The sequence below is a fragment of the Vulpes vulpes genome, chromosome 5 (genome assembly GCF_048418805.1).
Source record: "Vulpes vulpes isolate BD-2025 chromosome 5, VulVul3, whole genome shotgun sequence".
Classification (NCBI taxonomy): domain Eukaryota; kingdom Metazoa; phylum Chordata; class Mammalia; order Carnivora; family Canidae; genus Vulpes; species Vulpes vulpes.
The window spans coordinates 82,453,719-82,475,057 of NC_132784.1; the positions used below are offsets into that span (position 1 = coordinate 82,453,719).

Sequence of the window (21,339 nt, forward strand, 5' to 3'; positions counted from 1 at the left end):
AAAAGAAAAACATAGCTCGAGGTTTCATACTTTCTGATTTCAAAACTTACTACAGAGCTACAATAATCAGAACAGCATGGTACTGGCATAAAGACAGACATATAGACAAATGGAGCTGAAGAGAGAATGCAAAAATAGATCTTTGCATATATGATCAAATGATTTTTGACACGGGTGCCAAGACCATTTAATGGGGAAAGGATGGTCTTTTCAACCAGTGATATTGGAAAACTGAGTATCCACAAACAAAAGAATGAACTTGGACCCTTATCTAACACCATAAACAAAAATTAACTTCAAAGTAGATCAAAGACCTAAACATGAGGGCCAAAACTATAGGACTCTTAGAAGAAAAAGAGGAGAAAACTTCATGGTATTGAATTTGGCAATGATTTCCTGAATATGACACCAAAATTATAGGCAACAGAGGAAAACATAGGTAAATTGGACTTCACCAAAATTAAACACTTCTGTGGATCAAAGGACACAATTAATCAAAAAGCAACCCACAGAATGGGAGTGGATATGCCAATCATATATTGGATAGAGGGTTAATATCTGGAATATATAAAGAACCCATACAACTTAAAAACACGAAAACAATCCTATAAAGAAGTGAGCAAAGAGTTCTAATAAACAATTCTCCAAAGAAGATCTATAGATGATCAATAAGCACATAAAAAAGGTACTCTACATGACTTAATCATCCGGGAAATAGAAATCAAAACCACAGGATACCACTTCGCAATCTATTAGGATGGCCATCATAAAAAAAAGAGAATAACAAGTGTTGGTAAGAATGTGGACAAACCGGAACCCTTTGCACTGCTGGTGAGCTTCTCAAATGGTGTAGCTCTGTGGAAAACAGAATGGTGTGGTTCCTTAAAAATTAAATCTAGAAATACCACATGATCTACACAAAAGAATAAAAGCAGGGACTTAAACAGATATTTGTACAGCCATGTTCATAGCAGCATTTTTCACATTAGCCAAAAGGTGGAAGCAACCCAAATGTCCAACCACAGATGAATGGATAAGAAATGTGACATATATTTACACACACACACAATGGAATGTTGTTCATTTTTAAAAAGGAAAGAAATTCTGACCCATGCTACCACATGGATGAACCTAGAGGCTATTATGTTAAGTGAAATAAGCCAGTCACAAAGGGACAAATACTATATGATTCCACTTATAAAAGGTGTTTAATTTTGTCAAATTAATAGAGACACAAAGTAGAATGGTGGTTTTCAGCGGCTGGGGAGAGAAAGAAATGGAGAGTTGTTTAATAGATACCAGGTTTTGGTTTGGGAAGATGAAAAAGTTTGTTGAAAAGCAAAAAATAGAATGTTCACATCAGAGACAATGGTTGAAAAGTTATTTTAGTTATTATTATTATTATTATTATTTAGGTGGCAGTATAGGGAAGTCTTTTAAATTGTTCAGAAAGAAGCACCTTTCTTTCTGGTACCCTGGGGAAGAGCCATGAATACCGGTGGCTCAACCACACTACAAAAATACTTTCAGAGAGGAGAGAAAGAGTGGACCAGCAGTGTTGACTCGATGTATCATAAATCATGGGACTATAGGCTCTGTGTTAGTGAATTAAATAGCAACTTCCACTTATGGGGAAAAGTGGGAAATAATGTGAAGAAGCTATTCTTGACAGTCTTCTTAAAAATAACATTTAAAGGGAAAGTTGCAGGGATCTTCATGCCTGAAGGCACAGAGGTCTGGGAAAGACAGGATTTCCATCAGCTCCCTATAGGAAGAGAGAGCACACTCAGTTTAAGGTAATTTGAATAAAGTCTAATAAAAGGGACCTTTTGGGGTGCCTGGATGGCTCAGTGTTTGAGCGTCTGTTTTTGGCTCAGGGCGCGATCCTGGGGTCCTGGGATCGAGTCCCATATTGGGTTACCTGTGGGGAGCCTGCTTCTCCCTCTGCCTGGGTCTCTGCCTCTCTCTGTGTGTCTCTCATGAATAAATAAGTAAAATCTTTAAAAATAAATAAAAAATAAAAGGGACCCTTTGCAGAAGTACAGGCAGGCTCTAGGGAAACCACAGGGCAAGTACAGTACCCAAAGTGGTAAGTGTCGGGGCCTGATGGGGTGAGAAGAGCGAGCAATTATAGGAAGCCAGAGGCCAGAGCTGCCCTACAGGAGCCGTGCTGTGGGGAGGGAGTCCCGGACGCCAGTTCTCTGACCTCCCTCTCCTCCCACTCTCCCCTATCCTCCCGGGTTCCTTTTAGCTAAAGCTAAAGGAGGGAAGAGAAATCCACTGAGGTGGTCCACCGGGGTCTGCCTCTGGGTGCGCTGAACAAAACGAGGGTGGGTGGGTGGGCGGCTGGCTAGAGAATCTGGAAGGGGAAGGTGCAGACCGGGGGAGGGGGCACAGAGCCCCACACTGTCTCACCAAGTAGAATGACTTCCTACTGCATCTGTTTTTCAAATCTCATCCGTGGGATATTTTTGTCCATACACTGACCCAGAAAACCGCACTTTCCGGTAACTGTAAAACTGACTTCGACAGATTTTTGAGAAGAAAACCACACCGTCCCATAGTCCTATTTACATATTCTATATTGAATTAATAGGTCACGAGGAAATGTAATCACTCCCCCAAAGAGCCTGTTTTATATTTCTGAATTCCTTTTGAGTCAAGGTTTCATCAGGCTGTTCACTAGCATGGTGATCCGCTGTGTAGGAACTTAAAAGATTCCCCCCCCCCATTTAACTCAGGCTCCCTTTGAGCGGTTGAGCCCTCATAGATTTAACATTTTCCATGCTCTATGCTCTATTCTGTGTGTTCAGAACCATAAAAGTAACCTTGAGGCGATTCGGCCTCTAGAAAAGATACCTACGCCAGCTTAAGACCTGAGGTCAGACTGCCTGGGTTCGAATCCTGGCTACTCTCTTGATCACACTGGGTCTCGGTTTCCTCCTTTGCAAAACGGAGTCGTGAGTGGATGCAGTTCCTGGGGCATCTGAGGACCAAGTGAGATCACACGGCCCTAGCACCACGCCTGGCACTCCGCGAGCAGCCCCTACGTGGCGAGTGGTGTTATTCTGGTCTCTTCCTCGCTCCTTTTTCCACCTCCCTTTCATTTCTACCCGCAACTTCTGCTCGAATTCCTCCTCCCACGGCCTCCAGGAAACAGACCCTCATCTTATTTGGTGTGTCTCCCCCCCCCCCCCCCACGTGTCGATTCAGATGGTGAGCACATCCAACGCCTCGCAGACAGTCACCTTGGTGTACGTGGTGGCCAATCGAAGCTCCTTCCTCAACGGCACGGTCGCCAGCAGCCTCCTCCGCCAGCTCTCAGCTGAGCTGGTTGGGTTCTACCTCACTTACCCGCCGCTCACCATTGCTGAACGTGAGTACGTCCGTGCCCCCCACCCTGGGGCACTGCCTTTCCCCTGCACCCACCAACCCCGCCCCCCAGGGCAGGGGTAGGGGGTTCTTTCTCCACTTAGTGAACATCTGTTGTGCCGGCCACATACTCACTCTCTGATCATAAAATAACTGAAATGGGTGATACACGGGGACTGACCTGCTGACAAGTTTATTGCACGTTGGAAGAAAGCGCTGGCTGGGGGCCCTTACCCTGTCATCGAGTCCTCACAAAGCGCCCTAGAAGGTACCACCAAATGAGCCCCACTTTGCGAAGGAGAAAACTGAGATCCCAAGAGGTTTAACCAGATGCCCCCTCTCACGTAGCTAATGAGACATGGAACCTAGGGATCAAACCCAAGCAGTCTGCCTTTGAGCTTGCAGGAACAGCCTGGAGGGCGTCTGTCCTTGCGGCAATCTGGGTTGCAATGGTTTCCCTCACTTGCGCCATCAGCAAATGCTCCAGGGCCTTTGCCCCTTGCCCTGGCTGTTGCTGTCGTAATGCAGCTCGTTTGCAGTCAGCATCGTGACTTCACTGGATGAAGTTCCCATAGTCAGTCCTGTGGCCTGTCTTCCTCTGATGCTCAGTTACGTAATTCTCATTACCATGCAGCAGGCATAGACTCGGAAGACAACGCAGCCTACATTTTGTACCCAAACACTTACTTGGTGGCCAACTGAAGTCAAGATTTGTGCTGTTAAATTTAATTGTCAACACATTTCTCAAGGTCACTGGTCCAGGGTTTTGTTTTGTTTTGAGGCACATAGTAGCAAAATTGCTTCTGTTTCTTTCTGTGGTTGCATTTGAGACTATAAATAAATAAAATGATGTGTGTGGATGGACGCAGCACACAGTAGCCACTAGGAATTTTTTTTTTGAATGTTTAATAGTAGGCTTTTGGAATTTCATGTAGTAAGGAAAGGTGACTCTGGATTTTATGGAAAAGGTGATGGCATGAAAGATAGCGTTATGTCACATGGCAGCATGCAAAGAAGTTATTTTCTTTCCTCTTGATATTTTGATAATAACAACAACTGAGATTTATTGAGCGCTTACTATGTGCCAGGCACTGCACTACACCCTTTACATGAATGAAGTCTAACCTGCAAAAAAATGGGACTGTTTGTCACAAACATTTAGCTAATAATAAACTTAGTCCTTGACATTGGAAAAATCCATTCAAAAGATGATCAACTAACTATTAGTGATGGTTGGGTAGTTTTCACAAAGGAAGCTAAATAAGACATGTTCTAGCTGTGAGTCTTGATAAAGATAATGTTAATGGAAAAAATAAATAGAAAGAGCAGAAATGCACAAACCCTAGAAAATTCTTCATCTGAAAGTTAGCCCTTTACTGGTATTTTACTTGTTGAAACAGCAAGATATTTTTAGCCTGTATGCCCTGGAGCTCCCAGGAATGATAAAGCTGAATTTAGATGTTTGATATTTTGTCACCTATGTCCATTTTCCTTAATAATAGTTACATATAAAACCTGTGAAAGTAACTTGGTGTGTTTCTTATTTGTTTTAGCGCTGGAATATCCCAACCTTGATATATCAGAAACAACCAGAGACTATTGGGTAATTACAGGTAATCTCTTTCACTCCCTCTTTCCCCCTATCCCCCTATCAGTTTGTGTTTTTTTTCAAACAGCATGTCAAAAGAAACCCTAAAACTAAAAATTAGTAATTGTTATAATTAAAATAATTAAAACTGCATGCCATTCAGTGATAGGATCAGCATCTTTCCTTTGGTCCTGTCCTTACTTCCATAGGACCAGAAGTGGGTAAAGTCAGCTAAGAAAAGATACCACTGAAGGTGAATCTTAGATAACCATTCAAAACAGCCACCTGTAAAGTCCATGGCCTCCTCTTTGCAAAAAGTAGATCAATCTGAAGGTATGGCGGCGACCTGTGGATATCTAGGGTATGTCCATGGGAATGGTGGTTTATTTAACGATGGTAGGCTTTTCTGCACTGCCCTACAAAACTCCAGTGAAAGGCAGAGGAATGCTGGGCATGCACTTTTCTCTCTCCCCTGGCACACACCCCACACCTACACTAATCCTGGTGGAGCCCAGGCGTGTCCTGACAGTGAGGGCGGATGGAAGTAGAAGGGTGGTTCGGTGACATTCTCTCTTTTTTTTTTCCTTGACATTTACCAGCTGAGCTTTATGAAACGGCAAAAAAGTTCTTGTTTGTGTTTTTCCAAAGCCAGAAAGTGGCTCTGAAAATCTTAGAGAAGCAAGGGTTGGGAGCAAACAGAGAAGACAAATGTTGATGGAAGAAGTGACAGCCCAGCTGAACATGGAAGGGTGGAGGGGGAGTGGAAGGAATGAGCGTGGTGGGGCTGCCATAACAAAGCACCACAGACTTTGGAGGCTTCGGCAGTAGGAATTTGTTTTCTCATATTTCTAGAGGCTGGGAAGGCTGACACCCAAGTGTCAGCAGGGTTGGTTTCTTCTGAAACCTCTCTCATTGGCTTGTAGATAGCTATCTTTCCTTTACATCTTTCCTCTGTGTTCCTCTGTGTCTGTGTTCTAAACTCCTCCTCTTATAAGGACACCCATCATATTGGACTAGCCGCCCCCCCCTTGTGATCTGATTTTACCCTAACTACCTCTTTTAGGGCCTCATCTCCAAATACAGTCCCATTCTGAGGTATGGGGGGGTTAGGACTTGAACATAGGAATTTTGGGAAGATACAAGTCAGCCCAAAGCAAAGAGAGAGGAGGATCCTACAAGTCATGGAAGATGTGCCTGGGCAAGCCTGTCTGAAACCTCCCTCTTTTCTTCCCTGCCCCATCCCCTCCCTCACATGCTGTCCCAAACAAACAGTAGCGAGGCTGCTGCCTGGAATCCTAACAAAGGAGCACACACTCCTGCTCAATGAGGCTTGCTCAAGACCTCTCTGAAATTGCAGAAAATCTCATTTCTTTCTCCCCCACGGAGCCATGGATATGCAGAGATGATTTTTACCTGCTAGAAAGACAAACTAAAGAAATGCGTTTTAAAAGAAAAAACAGGGGGCCTCAGTGGCTCAGTCAGTTAAGCATCTGACTCTTGGTTTTGGCTCAGATCATGATCTCAGGGTTGTGAGATCGAGCCCCATGTCAGGCTCCGTGCTGGGTATGGATCCTGTTTGAGGGTCTCTCTCCTACTTGCTCTGCTCCCACTTATGCTCTCTCTCTCTAAAAAAGAAGGAAAGAAAAAAAAACCATCAGAGTTTATGCCCAAGAGAGAAATGATACTAACCCAGCAATGTTTTTTTTTTTTTTAAAGATTTTATACATTTATTTGAGAGAGAGAGAGAGCACACACAAGGAGGAGGTAGGGACAGAGGGAGAGGGAGAAGCAGTCCCCCCCCCGCCCCCCCCCCCCCGCCAAACTGCTGAGCAGGGGTGGGATGTGCGACTCGATCCCAGGACCCCAAGATCATGACCTGATCTGAAGGCAGACACTTAATCGGCTGAACCACCCAGGCGCTCAGCAATGCATTTTTGAACCAGCAGGTTATGTAACACTTCCAGAATCATGTCTCCACCACCAGGAATGCTGCTTTTGAAGTTGCAGATGTCTCTCCTTCTATTAACGTAAGGTTTACATTAAATGGTAACGCATCTGCCCTTAAACATGCGCTGTCTCGACAACCTCCTGTCTCATCCTTTCCCCGAGTACCTGGATCTTGCCCTGCTTCTTGTTTTAGTAGCATAACCTTCAGAAAATCATGCTGGGACTTCAGCCCTTGCCCGCCCCACCCACCCCCACACACCCCTGCCTGTGTAACTCATTTGCTTATTGTTGCTCTTCCAGCTGCTGGTCATCAGAATAAACAAGGGCCCAAGGCTAGTTACTCAGGTAGTGCCAGTGGGAGGGGCGAGAGCCAGTGTCAGCGTGACCCTCCTTCCTTCCCTTTGACTCAGGTCCCACTCTCTCCACTCATGTAGAGCCACCACCGGCCTTTGACCATAATTCACAGAAGGGGTAGGAGATTGGGAAGCAAAATGAAAATAGCTTCGTTCATCCGGCTCAGAGGCACAGGTCCTTGACACCACTCTGCCCTTCGCTCCCAGATACCCATCATGGGCACTCTGTCATCTGCTCCTTGCGAACAGCTCAAAGGATGGGGGGCAACTTTTCCTTTCTGTAGTTGATATTTTGAAACCGTGACATGTTTCTACCTGCTTTCCCACTAAACTTATATTAACTATGTTTTGAGGTGTCTGGGTGGCTCAGTTGGGTAAGCACCCAACTCTTGGTTTTGGCTCAGGTGGTGATCTCAGGGTCCTAAGATTGAGCCCTGTGTCTTGCTCTCTCTCAGCGCGAAGTCTGTTTGGGGTTCTCTCCCCACCCCCTCCGCCCCTTCCCCTGCTCATGATCTCTTTAAGATAAATAAATAAATAAAATCTTTTAAAATACTTCTCCCCTCCTCCCTGAGCCTGGATCCCTCATTGGTGGAAATACTGTGGCTTCGTTAGGGTGATTCCTACAGCCCCCTCTGCTGGCCACAGATCCTGTGGTGAGGGTTGGGTATACAAGGCAGGATAGAGACGCGCGGACTTAATATTGCTGCCTCACACAGATCACAGCCCACCTTAGGTTTTTTATGGGTTTTTTTTTTTAAGATTTTTATTGATTTATTCATGAGACACAGAGAGGCAGAGACATAGGCAGAGGGAGAAGCAGGCTCCATGCAGAGAGCCCAACATGGGACTCGATCCCAGGTCTCCAGGATCAGGCCCCGGGCTGAACGTGGCTCTAAACCGCTGAGCCACCCGGGCTGCCCCCACCTTGGGTTTTTCCTCTTGTCTTTACTGCACCACCAGGGTCAAAATCCCAGATCCAGCAGTCTCAGGATTTCTTCTGGTCTCAGCCCGGCTGCTGCTAACCTAGTGTGTCCTTGGGCAAGTCACTCAGGCCCTCTGGATGTCATGCTGTCACCTGTGGAATGAGGACAAGATAGGAGATGAGCATTCTGGTTCTTTTGGCTCTGCATGTATGGGATTCAGTGACACATAAAACAATTCAGCTTCTGCATAGGAAGCTGAACCAGGCCGACCCCGACTGTTGGAATTTTATTGCTCAGGGCAATTGTAAATAAAGGAGTGAGAGACCAGTGATGTAACAGCCACCGAATCTTCTGGGGAGCTCCTATGGATGCAGCTGGGGACTGCCCGCCTCCTGTTAGCTGAGTCAGTGGTGGCGAAGGGTGGATGGCCAGGGCCCTGGCTGATGGGCCAAAGGACTGCTGTCTTCCTAGGCACTTGAGCCAGGGTCCAAGCTCCCCTACTGCTTCAGGGTCGCTCAGGGAGATGCACGCCCCTTTCTAGTCCCTTCCAGGTGGGCAGAGAGGGCTGAGAGCCTGTGGCGTGCTACGCTTCTCAGGGGAAAGGAAGGGAGCCACAATTCCTGGAACACAGTTATTTCTTCCTCTGGGAAAAATGTGTCTAACAAAGAAGCACATTTGATCAACAGCAGCAGCTAGCATTTATGGGCATCCTCCAAAGGGCCTTGTAGCACTATGCTCAAGCCTTTTTTTTAAAAAAAAATAAAGTATCTGTTCTCTACTACACCATCAGGAGTAGATTATGATAACCCAGACCCCTGGCTCCAACCCCCAGACCTTCTGGAGCTGCCTCCCAGTGGGACACCTGCTCTTGGCAAACAGAGCAGTGAGCCATGTGGACACTGCCCAGGTGGAGGTTCCATATAACCCGGTGGGATGTTCCCGCAGCTTCTTACACTTCCCAGAAGGCTGTGGTTGGGTTTGGTTTTTGTTTTCCCTCAATTAAAAAACTTGGGGTGAAATACACATAACATGCAATTGACTGTTTTAACCATGTTTAACTGTGCAATTCAGTCGTGTTAAGTACATTCACAGTGTTGTGTGGCCATCACAGCTACCTATTTCTGGAACTTTTTCATCACCTGGGTGCTTTGACTTTCCCTTTCTTTGATGTCTGCCCCAGAATCATCCCTGGGATTTGCTTAGAGTAACCCATGATGATGCCCTCGACTCCTGTGTCTGGTCGACAGGAGAAGCCAACTTAGAAGTAATCTTTCAGGGGCACCTGGGTAGCTGAGCTGGCTAAGCATCTGACTCTTGATCTCAGCTCAGGTCTTGATCTCAAGGCTGGGAGTTCAAGCCCTGCATTGGGCTCCACACTGGGTGTGGAGCTGGTTTTAAAAAGGGAAAAAAAAAAAAGTAATCCTTCAGCAGTGATTCTCTAATTTTACTAGAGGCACATCTTTGAAGCAGAGAGAACGCAGCTCTCCTCTCTGGGGCCAAGAGGTAGGCTGACCCTTCCTCAGCCTGACAGCTGCATCATGGGGGATTTTGAGGGGCCCCTCTGGGACCTGCCACGAAGAGAACAGTGCAGACGTGTCTTATCTTTGCTTGCAGGAATTCTGCTTGACAGATGAGCTGGGAGTCCCTCCCAAGGGCCCTAGAAAGAGCTGCTTTATGCCCTCCTTATTTGGCATTTGTGGCTTCAAAGAAGTCATTTCTGAGACTCGACTGTGGCCTTTTATTTTTCTCTTGATCGGTTTCACCATCATGCTCCGTATCGCTGCCATCAGTAGCTTATTCTGGCCCTGTACAGAATGAGCTCATAATAGCAACATGTTCTTTACGTTCAGGCTATTTTCATATCCCCATAGATGGGTGGTATTAGTGGCCCTTGGCTGGACTGTGGTAGAATAAATTCCATTAAATGAAAAATCTTGGATTGCACACTCAGCCCATTGTTAAGTTTTTGTCTCTTTAAAAAGATGAGAATTTTTTTTTTAGCATTTTTGATCTCAGGACGGACTGTGTTTGGAGGCTGTGTTTGTGTGTTTGGGGTGACATTTGTTTCCCAAGGGACTTGGAGGAAGGACCAGGCTTTGGGGGTAGATGGCAAAAGGACATGACTCCCATAGTAAGTGATCTTTCCAGTCCTGGCATTGCCCTGGTGTGTTCGTTGCGGTCCTCCTCCATGCATGCACTAGCCGTTGCCTACTCTTCCATCATGAATGCCTTACCTACCCAGATAGCCCTGGATATAGATGAGACACAGCAGTGGAGGAGGGCTGGAAAGAGGAGTTTCATTTATCTCCTACGCACCTGGCATTAGTGCTAAGCTGCTTGATACATCTGGTCTCATTTCAGCCTTATAGCCCACAAGGAATAGATTTGCTGTGATGTAGACTTTCTTATTCTCTTTCTATAGAGAAGGACTTGGACTCAGGAAGGGCCAGTGGTTTGCCTGAAGTCTCACGACTGGCAAGTGCCAGCCCACTCTTTCTATACACTGTCCCTGCTCTCAGGGAGCGTACCTGAGAGGCTCTGGGCCACTTTAGGGGTGGGTCCCAAAAGGACCCCATGGAGGAGGGAAAAATGAGGACACTGGGCAGGGTGGCTTGTCTAGATGTGAGGAGCTGAGTTGCAGGATGGAGCTCAGATTCCTTAGCAAAGCTGCTGAGAAGTGAAAATGCAGTAAGGGTAGCCCTGAGCCGGGGCTTCTGAGCGGGAACCAGTGAAAGATCCATGTAGTCGTACCTACGGCTGTGCTGTATTCCCACATGCTAACAACACATAACATCTTAATAAGGTTTGGATTAAATACAACAGCATCAGGCATGTCACAGCTTGTGGAGGAGAGAGCCCAGGCTTTAGAGTTACATAAACACGGGTTCAAACCCCAACTTTGCTGGTTATTAGCTGTATAACCTTAGGCGAATCACATAACCTTTCAGCAACTATAACATGAGGACAGTCATTCCCTACTGCTGGGGCTATGGTCAGGGTAAAATGAGGCAAGGATGGCCAAGTCCTAATATGAGGTAGGCCCAGGGCCCTCCGTGGCTGGTACAGGGCCAGTGGTGGTTGTGGTTTCTGAGTCCGTGGGGAATCTGTCCTCTGAGCAGCCCCTCTGCCTTCTGCATCCACAGTGCTACAGGGCGTGGACAACTCGCTGGTGGGCCTGCACAACCAGAGCTTCGCCCGGGTCATGGAGCAGCGCCTGGCACAGCTGTTCATGATGTCCCAGCAGCAAGGCCGGCGGTTTAAACGGGCCACCACCCTGGGGAGCTACACCGTGCAGGTGCGTGTGTGGCAAGTCACTGGGGTCTTCTGACAAATGTGCGGGAACGTCCTGAGACTAAAGTAAGCCATGCCATGTGCAGAGGAGCATTTAATCAACACTCCTCTTAGGTTTGGGGGTTCGTGGTCACAACCATCAGAATCATGGAGGAGGGTGACAGTGAGCTACTCCCCTGACTATCTTGCTACTAGACTCCAAAGTTTCAGAACAGATTCTGTACACGTGCACGTGCTTACTAAACAGAAGTTATTAGTAAGCACGCACAGACTGACTACTCCCCAACCTGTTCTGGAGACTGGATGAAGTCCCAGAGCTTAGGGCCTTTGGGCCTCTTGCCACCGCTTCTGTGGATGGCAGGCACACCAATCAGTTTCCCAGGTGCAGGACGCTGTTATCCTTAATTAGTCAGCTTCAACAAAACAGGGCCCTGCACGTGCGTAATGGGCAGGTGACCACCCAGGGATTTCGGCGGGGGAGCTGTAGCAGACATTACTGGTGCCCTGCCCAGAGCCCCTTCCCCTTTCTGTCAAATGCCAGTGGGCTTCCAACAGCCACTGCTGAACCTTTCTTTCTTGAAGGGCTGCTCTTGGGTTGCCAGAACCCACTCTATCCCTGCCAGGGCTGGCTGGAAGTGCCTGGGATTTAGTGAGTGGTAGGGGTGTGCACACCACAGCGCTCTTGCTTCATGGCTTTGGGAGTTCTGAGACGTACGCTTTCAGTAATTGCTAGAGCTTTCCCATAGAATTAAGCTTTAGCTACCCACTGTGCTAACTAGATTAGTAACATGCCTCTCACTAGTTCCGTTCCACCCCCTATCTCCTCTCATGTCTGTCCCTGGCACCTCCCAAATAATCTCCAAGCACGCAACTCAACTCAGAGTCTGCTTCAGAGGGATCCTGGCAGACACAATGGCCATCCTCAAGGTAGAGGCTCCAAGCTGCTTTAGATTCTTTATTCAATTCAAGCAAGAGTGGGGGCATCTCTAGCATATTCCAGCCAATCCACATATCCTGAATACCACTCATTTCACCAAAACTGAGAACCCCCATAGCTAATATTTGTTATGCTAATTAACAAAGCTCTATTGAGCAAGATGTCAAAGTACAGAAGCCCTCCTGGTGGCTGCCTCCTGAGTGCGGCCTTGCTAATTGGAATCTAGCACACTGCCCCTGCGGTGTAAACTGTCCGTTTGGCAATTGCCACATCTAGGGTGTAACTTAACCCAGACACACAGGCTTGATATCACAGTGTCTAAGAGGAAGCATTTTAAAGGAAATTATAGGCATTACTCCAAGCTGTCTGCAGATTGTGTCCCCAGGCAATTTTGAAAGTACACACAACCCATTTTCTGGAACACACTTCCCTGCCTCAGTCAAGCATCCTGCCCTTGAGGGAGTACTTGAGGTCCTCCATTCACAGTTGGTGAATCTGGCCCCATGTCCCAATCTGGCCCATAGTAGATGTTTGCTTTCATTCGAAGTCTTTATGGTTGGTGACAACCTGTGACCAGGTAAAGCCATAGTTAATTTCTTGTGCCAGGTTTATGATTTACCCTCACTGGGGTCTATGTGAGCCCTATAATCCACTTCTCCAACTATCAGAAAGGAAGCTTTTGAGACTCAGATAATAAAATGGGATTTGCCTCAGCTGAAGAAAAAGAAAGAACAACCCTATAATCCTGATGTTATTGTACATTTCTTGTAAACCAAAGAAATCTAACACATTCTACACGTCTAAAAGAGCCCAGCGAGATGGTCTTCCCTCATTTCTTTTGAGTTCTCCAATGTACTTGGCCCCATAGCTGCCTGGAAAGTCTGAGTGGAGCAAGTAGGGATTTATTTCTGCAAATCCTTAGTTTATAGAGGCTGTAGATCGTCTTCTAACATCGTCCTTGGAGAAATCTTGGTAACAAGAATTCGCTATGAATTGAAATTGTGTGAAGTTATTAAATATCTGAATGCCCATTTACCTTCTACCTGGTTATACTAACACTAGCCTTATCTCCTGTCCCAGGAGGGACTGGAATGACTTGCCCAAATTTCCCAAATAAAATTCACTCTGCGGAATTTATATCATGCTTCTACCCAGTGGCCTTTCTTCTGGGATTAGATAATTTTAAAAGATAAGCCACTTTCATGAATATGGAAATGTATATTCTAGAATTCAAAGGTATTTCTCTAGTGACTAAATCTGAAAAATCGAGTCTGAAGAAGAAATCCATATGACCAGTCAACATTTTTAAATATTTAGCTCCATTTGCCACAAAAGTGATGCAAATTTTAACTACCACAAATTATCATTTTCACCTACCAAAGATGTATAATGGCATCATCCAGTGTTAGCGAGGATGCGATGAAATGGGCACTTTCAAACATGGTAAATGGGTATGACCTCTGCAGATGGCCAATGAGCAATTTAGACAAGAACCTCCTAGATGGTCACAATCTTACTCCTGGAAATTCATTTTGAGGAGATAGAGGTGAACACAAAGACAAGACAGTGGAGCAGAGTTTCTCAGAGAGTGTCCAGAAATGGTCCCACAAGGTGCCCTGGAGCAAAGGGGGTCCATGGCCATATCCATTTGGGCAAAGCTTCATTCTGTAGCCCCTACCTGAAGATCCCCAAGGCCTTTTGGCATACTGAAGACTCTTAAAAAGACCTGCAGTAAAGAAATTCCTTAATTTTGTTCAGCTACAAGTTCGTATATTGCCAATAAGAGCCTTATTTCTAGTACTACCTGTTTCTCCAACATTTTGTTATGAACACTTTTAAACTCACACAAAAATTATGTAGTGAACACCAATAACCTCACCATATAGGTCCTACAGTTAACAGTGTACTTACTATTTTATATTCGGTAACATATTCATTTCCATGCCACGAATCCATTTGCACTGTTCTAGAATTTCATATACGTAAATATATTCTCTTTTGTATAAAGCTTTTTTGGCTCAATGTAGTGTTTCTTAGGTTCATCATGTGTTATTCTGGAGTGTATTCCTTTGTATTGCTGAGTAATATCCCCTTATATGAATATACTACAGTTTACCCATTTTTCTATTGAGAGATCACCAGACTTTTTCCATTTTTCAACTATCATAAACAAAGCTGCTATGCACATTCTTCTACAGGTCTTTCTATGGCTGTATATTTTCATTTCTCTTGAGTGTGTAGGAGTGGAATTGCTGGTTCATAGGGTTGGTGTATGTTAGCTCTGTGAGAAACTGCTAGACCTTTTCCCAAAGTTTGCCATTTTCCACTCCCACCAACCAGATGTAGACTTCCAGCTATTCCTCATGTTCGCCAGCACTTTGTATTGTTGGCCCTTATTTCAGTCACTCTGCTGGTTTTGCTTTTCATTTCCCCATTGACCATTTTGTATATGCTTGTTGACTATTCAGATACCTTCCTTTGTGAAGTGTCTGGCCAGATTTCTTTAAACCCATTTTTTATTGGGTTGTAGTAATAACTGTTTTAAATTATGTAGAGCATACATACACAGGAGTATAAAGTCATGCAGATCTCAGAGAACACTAATAAAAGGAAGCCACAGCCCAAAGCATAAGAACATTCCCCTTACCTTATCCCTAAAGGCTTTTATGTGTCTTCTCTAGTTCTATACACACTCCCTTCCTTCCTATTCAGATTGAGTTTGCTTCTGAATTTTGTTTTAAGCCATGCCTGTATTTTCTGTGTAGATTTTACCATCCATGTGTGTCTCCCTGAACGGTTTATATTCTGTGATTTTTTTTCTTTTGCTATTATCAGGATTTTTTTTTCATTATCAGGATTTTGTATTCACCCACATTGATACAAATGCCAGTAGTTTATTTATACTACTCTATACTACTTCGTTGTGTAGTACCGTAATGTACTAATCCATTCTACTGTTATTAGTGACTTTTGAATTTCCAAGGTTTTTGCTGTTGTGACCAATATTGCTGTAAACATTTCTGTAGTATCTTTTTTTTTTTTTTTTAATTTTTTATTTATTTATGATAGTCACAGAGAGAGAGAGAGGCAGAGACACAGGCAGAGGGAGAGGGAGAAGCAGGCTCCATGCACCGGAAGCCCGACGTGGGACTCGATCCCGGGTCTCCAGGATCGCGCCCTGGGCCAAAGGCAGGCGCCAAACCGCTGCGCCACCCAGGGATCCCCTCTGTAGTATCTTTTAATGTCCTATGAAGCTTGCAATCTGTAATATACACCTTAGAAAATACTATACTATAATGTTTATCAGTTGTTAATTATAGTTGAAAACTTGATAACAAACTAACCGTTCAAAAATGAAGTGTTGAGTTTATGAGGCATGCCGGTAGTAGAACATGATGTAGATATAAAAATTTATGTTTTATGTATTTATAATGACGATCAATTAACTACAATACTAAAAAATGAGTAACAATTGAAGTGTTTGACAAAAAGTGATTTGCTAAATAAGTTTATGAGGTATGCATTGGAATGCTGTGTTGAAATGAACATTTATGCTTTTGTTACATTTATAGTCCTTTAAGAATGCAAGTAAAAATAGCAAGGTGTGATTTTATATAAAGAGTATTATAAATAATTTTGTGGAATAATAAAAAAAGGTTTGTGTGGAAAAAAACAAAGAATGGAAGCAAATGCTCCAAAATAATAGTAATTTGCTTGTGGTGGAGGGATTACAAATTGTTTTTATTTTATTTCATTTGTTGGCTTTTCTTTTCTGTTTTCAAATTCTCTGTAGTGACTATATGTATAACTGGTACAGGGAGAAAAAGCAACAAAGGTTATTTTAGAAAAAGAACTTTGAGTCTCCCAAGTACTGCTTTTATCAGAGATCTTTTGAATTGCAGACATATAAGTTCATTTTTTTTTCCCCTTCTCTGGCAATAGCAGGAGTTTGAAATTAGAAATCTTGTTTGAGAATAACCTAACATGCCCTGAATTAATGTGCAGGCCTATTTCCAAATGAGGCCAGAGTTCTCTGGAGGCTGGAAGACATCACCATTTCAGCGTTTTCTTCTCCAGTCTCAAGCTGTTCTTTCCAGATGTTTGTATTTTCAATCTTTTTCTCCTCCCTGTCTCCCCCTCCAGCAATATCAAGGCTTTTCATGATGCTGGCATTAGGGAGGTACACGAAGGTTGATATCTAAAATATACCTTGTCCCCTCTACACTGAGACTTAAGACATTGCTCATATTGTATATTTTGGCTTGAGTATAGATCAGTGTAAACTTGGAGAGATTTTTCTATCATGTAGAGTAGGTATTTTTTATAGATTGAGGGTTGATCAATTTTTTAATACTTCCAAGGGAGAAAACTATCCATGTATACACATTTTATATATATATATATACATATATATATGTATATATATATATATATATATATACATATATATATGTTTGATAATAAATATTGGGACTCTGCTTTCCATACACTCCCCCCCAAAAAAAGAAAAAAAATAATAAAATAAAATAAAATGAGATGAAACAAAACTAGACTAAACTAAATTAAATTAAATAAATGTTGTGGGTCCACTTAGCCATGGAAGTCTTCAGCAATGGAGAAAGAGCCTGCTGATTGCCAAGGTGATTGCACGGTGCAAGCTGCCCTGTAAACATGGCCTCTCTTTTTCTGAAAGATGGTAAAGATGCAGCGGGTGCCGGGACCCAAGGACCCAGCGGAGCTGACTTACTATACCCTGTACAACGGGAAGCCTTTGCTGGGGACTGCAGCTGCCAAGATCCTGAGCACCATTGACTCCCAGAGGATGGCCTTGACTCTGCATCATGTGGTCCTTCTGCAAGCTGACCGTAAGGGGATAGTCTTTGTATTCATTATTTTTAACGTCCTTTAATGTTCCCTGCAAATTTAAGTGATTCCCCAAACTCACATTAATGGACCCAGAGCGAAACATATTTGTGTTTTAGAAGGTCCTTAAATCAGTCAGCTATTTCCTGTGTTGTTTGAAGCTGTAGGCTTTGGGTAAGGGATATGTTTTGGATATTAGGATGATGATAATGATGTTGCTTTGCCCCCCAAGTCCTACGCGCTCTTTCTCCTCATTAGTCCAGTGAACAGCTGGAAAAATCACCATGGCTGAGATGATATTGTCTGCCAGGGAATTAAAGATAATTTGATTCACTAAGCTTTATGGAGTGCTGCATGAACTGTGCTCAGTGTCGGTGGACATACAGAAATGGGCAAGACGTGGTCACTGCCTTTAAGAAGCAGAGACGACATTAATAATGCAAATACAAAGGAGCGGAATGCAGGAAAGTGCAGGGAGGAGGCCGAGTGATCCGGGACTCAGTGGAGGGACAGTCTGCTCTGAAGTGTCGCCCAGAAAAAAATGAACAGAGGAGTATGAAAAACAATAGTTGCCTCCTCTGTGGCAGGTATGATGCTTGTTGCCTTACAGAGATTTCCTCACCTTCGCCTCTCACTAAGGTACCTTTCTCCACCTGCAGATTCCAGGCGAGGAAATGTAGGCTCAGGAAAGTTAACAAACTTGCTCACCATCAGAGACCTGGTACTTGGGTCACTAAGATATGAATCTGGGTCTATCTGACCTCAAACATGTGTTTTCAACTGTGTTGCATGCTTAGATTTCAGCAGGAGGAGAGGAAGGGTGTGTATTCCAGAAAGAGGGAGCCACAGGAGCAGAGGTAGGGAGGTGAGAAGTGGCAGGCAGGCTTGAAAAACAAGGAGTCCGAGTTGCCTGGACAGCAGAAACATGAGGAAGAGTCGATGAGCTCAGAAAGATATATTGCTTTGGAGACTGGGGCCTTGGATGGCGGGAGAAGGACACTGTGCATGATACGATAGGCTGTGGGGAGCTGTTGAGGACTTTGGTGCGGGGGCATGGTGTCATTAGAACTACCCTGTATTTAGGGACATTAACCTGTCAGTGGTATCCAGGATGAGAGGAGCAGGACTAGTGAGGAGGCTCTATGGTGGCTTAGGTGCTGGGGACCCAGATGAGGTCTATAAAGAAAATGAGGTGGGGGTGGTGATGAAGGTGAGAGACTGTGTGGTAGACATTTTAGATTTGGCAGCCTGCTGAGCATCCAGGCATGGAAGGTCATCATCTCCCATTGACTTCCTAGCTGGTGTGCTATTCCTTAAAAAACCTGACATTTGGCTCATGGTTTTCATCTTCTACTCATCCCTTGCCTTCCTCCAGGGCAAGTGTGGCTTCCATGTTGATGCAGATTCACTTCTTGGCTTGCATGTCCGCACAGATGCATCTTTGCCTACCAATGATGGCTACCCTGTGCAATCTCAGCTCCGAAATGGCATTTCTAACCCAGAGTCTCTTCTTTTGTACCTCTCTCCTTCCCTACCTGTAGGCTCCATCCCCATGTCTGGTCAGGTCAGCCACTGGCTTCATTGGTTTTGCTGCATCTTCTTTATATGAATTCCCCAGGGTTCCATTCTCAGCTCTTTCTCCCTCTCCTGGTAGAGAATGAATTGCAGAGGGCAGGACTGAAAACCATGGCAGGTGTCCAGGTGAAAGGTGAAGGTGTTAGAAATGAATGGATTTGAGACCTTTTGGGGACAGAGCCAATGGGGCAAGATAATGGGTTCTGTGTGTGGCCAGAGGAGGTGAGGGTCAGAGGAAGAAGCATGACTCCTAGGTGTTTGCTTCAGTGCTGCTTGTGGTATAATTTGTTGAGAGGCAGGAGAGAGGTTTTTTTGGAGCTGGAGCAAGAGTGGGAAGATGGAATTGAGAGTTTGGTTTGGACATGATAGGGTTGAGATGTCTAGCAGACATCCTCGCAGGTTAGCCATGAGCATAGCTCGGCAATCCACAGGAGAGAAGAGTTAGAGCCTACAAAAGACACTGAGAAGGAGCAGCCAGGGAGATGGGAGGAAGCCCAGGAGAGAGTAGGGCTTAAAAATTAGCAAACAAAGGAATGTCCTGTAAGGAAGTGAGCTACTATGTCAACTTGTATTTTTTTTTAAGATTTTATTTTTTTATTCACGCGCTAGAGAGAGGCAAAGTCATAGGCAGAGGGAGAAGCAGGCTCCTTGTGGGGAGCCCGATGCAGGACTCGATCCTAGGACCCAGGGATCACAACCTGAGCCAAAGGCAGACGCTCAACCACTGAGTCACCCAGGTGCCCTGTGTCAACTTCTATTCTTGAGAGGCAGTGTACTTACTATAAGGACAGAGGTTAACTGGATTTGACAAAATGGAGATGGTTGGTGACCTTGGCAGGAGTGGTTTCCAGGAAGAGGTGGTGGAGATGTTTGGCTAGAGTGGATTGAGGAGAATGGGGTGGGGAAGTAGTGACAGCAAAGAGGAGAAGATTAATGGTGCCCTTACTGGAGAGACACAGGGAGATCTTGGAGGATGGTTGAATATTGATGTGTTACTGTAATAGGGAGAAACAGTGCAGAAGAGAGACAAGAACTGTCTTGGAGCGAAGTCCTTAAGTGGACAAGGCAGTGGCACAAGTGGAGGGGTCAGATTCAGTGAGGAGCAGCGACAATTCATCCTTTGCACTGGGAGCGAAAGCAAAATCCAGGGCCATGGGTGCCGGTCGGGCAGTCCATTTGGTAATGGAAGCCCAAGGACATTTCCTGTGATTGTTTCTGCTCTCTTGGGACAGAAGGAGGTGAGGTTGGCAGCTCACCATCAACCACCATAGGCAAAGTCCCCTTGCCTCAAACTCTCCTCCTGATGCTCCATTCACTTCTTGTTCTAAATATAACCAGCTCCCCTCCTGCCCCTTTCCCAAGTACCACAAGGCCTGGAAGTGAGGAGGTCATAGGACTGACTGACCCATCAACATCAAGGATGGATTGGGGACAGGAGAAGCGATGGAGAGAAAGAGACAACGAACTGGTTTAAATGGTTTAAATCTCCAGTGAGTTATGGAGGACCTCTGGGGGTCTAGAGGGACTACAGTGATGGGGAGGCAGCTTCTGAGGATCTGGGATCTAAAATAATAGAAGAACTGGCTTGGACATAGCAGTCGAGCCTGTGGAGGAGGGAAGCCCTGCCAATCTTACAGCATTTCTCTGATCAGTCTGCAGATCCTCAGTGTGTACTGTCCCACCCTTGCTCAAGCTCCCCACACACAACTGTGGAAAGTTGGAGAGCATGGGCAGTAGACACCAATCATGTCAGATTAGGAAATGCATAGAGCTTTCTGGAAATGAGAGTCTGGGGATCACCTGGGGATCACCTGCCTGCAGAGGTGCTGTCCCTCAGTGGCGCTTCTTTGTTGCCTTCACAGCCACCTGGACCTCCTCCGAGATAACTCACAAATGATGTGTTTCCCTTTCTCCATTTCATTGTCGTCTCTTCTTGGACTTTGCAAGTCCTTCCCAAATGACTCAACCTCCATCATTCTGCCATTAACATACTGTCCACACTGTAATTAGATTCATCAGAATACACGATTCTGATCTCACATCTACTCCATTCACAGAATATTTGTTGGCTCTTCATTGTTCACAGAATAAAAGCCGAACTTCTTAGAGTGGACCTTCCAAGCCCTTCACAACAAAAGGCTCAGGTCCCTTCACAGCCTGGTCCCATATTGCCTGTTCCACCCATACAGCCTGTTTTTCTCTCCTTCCTACATGGTGCTTCAGCCACACAGGGGGATCCATTCTTCACATTCCCTGGTTCTCTGAAGCCACCCCTGACCCTGTTTCCCTTAGTTCCAGATGATTCCACGGCCCTTACCACAGGTGGCAAACAAGTTGTTTTTGCTCCCTGTCCCTTGTGAGCTCTCCAAAAGTACGTGCCACATCTCATTCATCTTTGAATATCCAGCCCAGCTACTGCCTGGCTCTGTTCTGTGAGGGCAAAGGGCTGACTTTAGCTATCTGCCTCTGCCAGGCCCTGTGTAAGGCACA

The 21,339-nt window shown here is 45.1% G+C and overlaps 1 protein-coding gene across 7 annotated transcripts in view; it reads left to right on the forward strand.

Moving 5' to 3' along the window:
* KIAA1549L (KIAA1549 like) overlaps positions 1-21,339 on the forward strand; it is a 263,343-nt gene that overhangs the window by 158,275 nt on the left and 83,729 nt on the right. For all 7 annotated transcript variants that reach the window (XM_072759088.1, XM_072759084.1, XM_072759085.1 and 4 more), the window contains 4 exons: positions 3,214-3,376; positions 4,926-4,985; positions 11,327-11,478; positions 17,105-17,276. In XM_072759088.1, the coding sequence (XP_072615189.1) occupies positions 3,214-3,376; positions 4,926-4,985; positions 11,327-11,478; positions 17,105-17,276 (547 nt within the window). The remainder of the gene's footprint in view (positions 1-3,213; positions 3,377-4,925; positions 4,986-11,326; positions 11,479-17,104; positions 17,277-21,339) is intronic.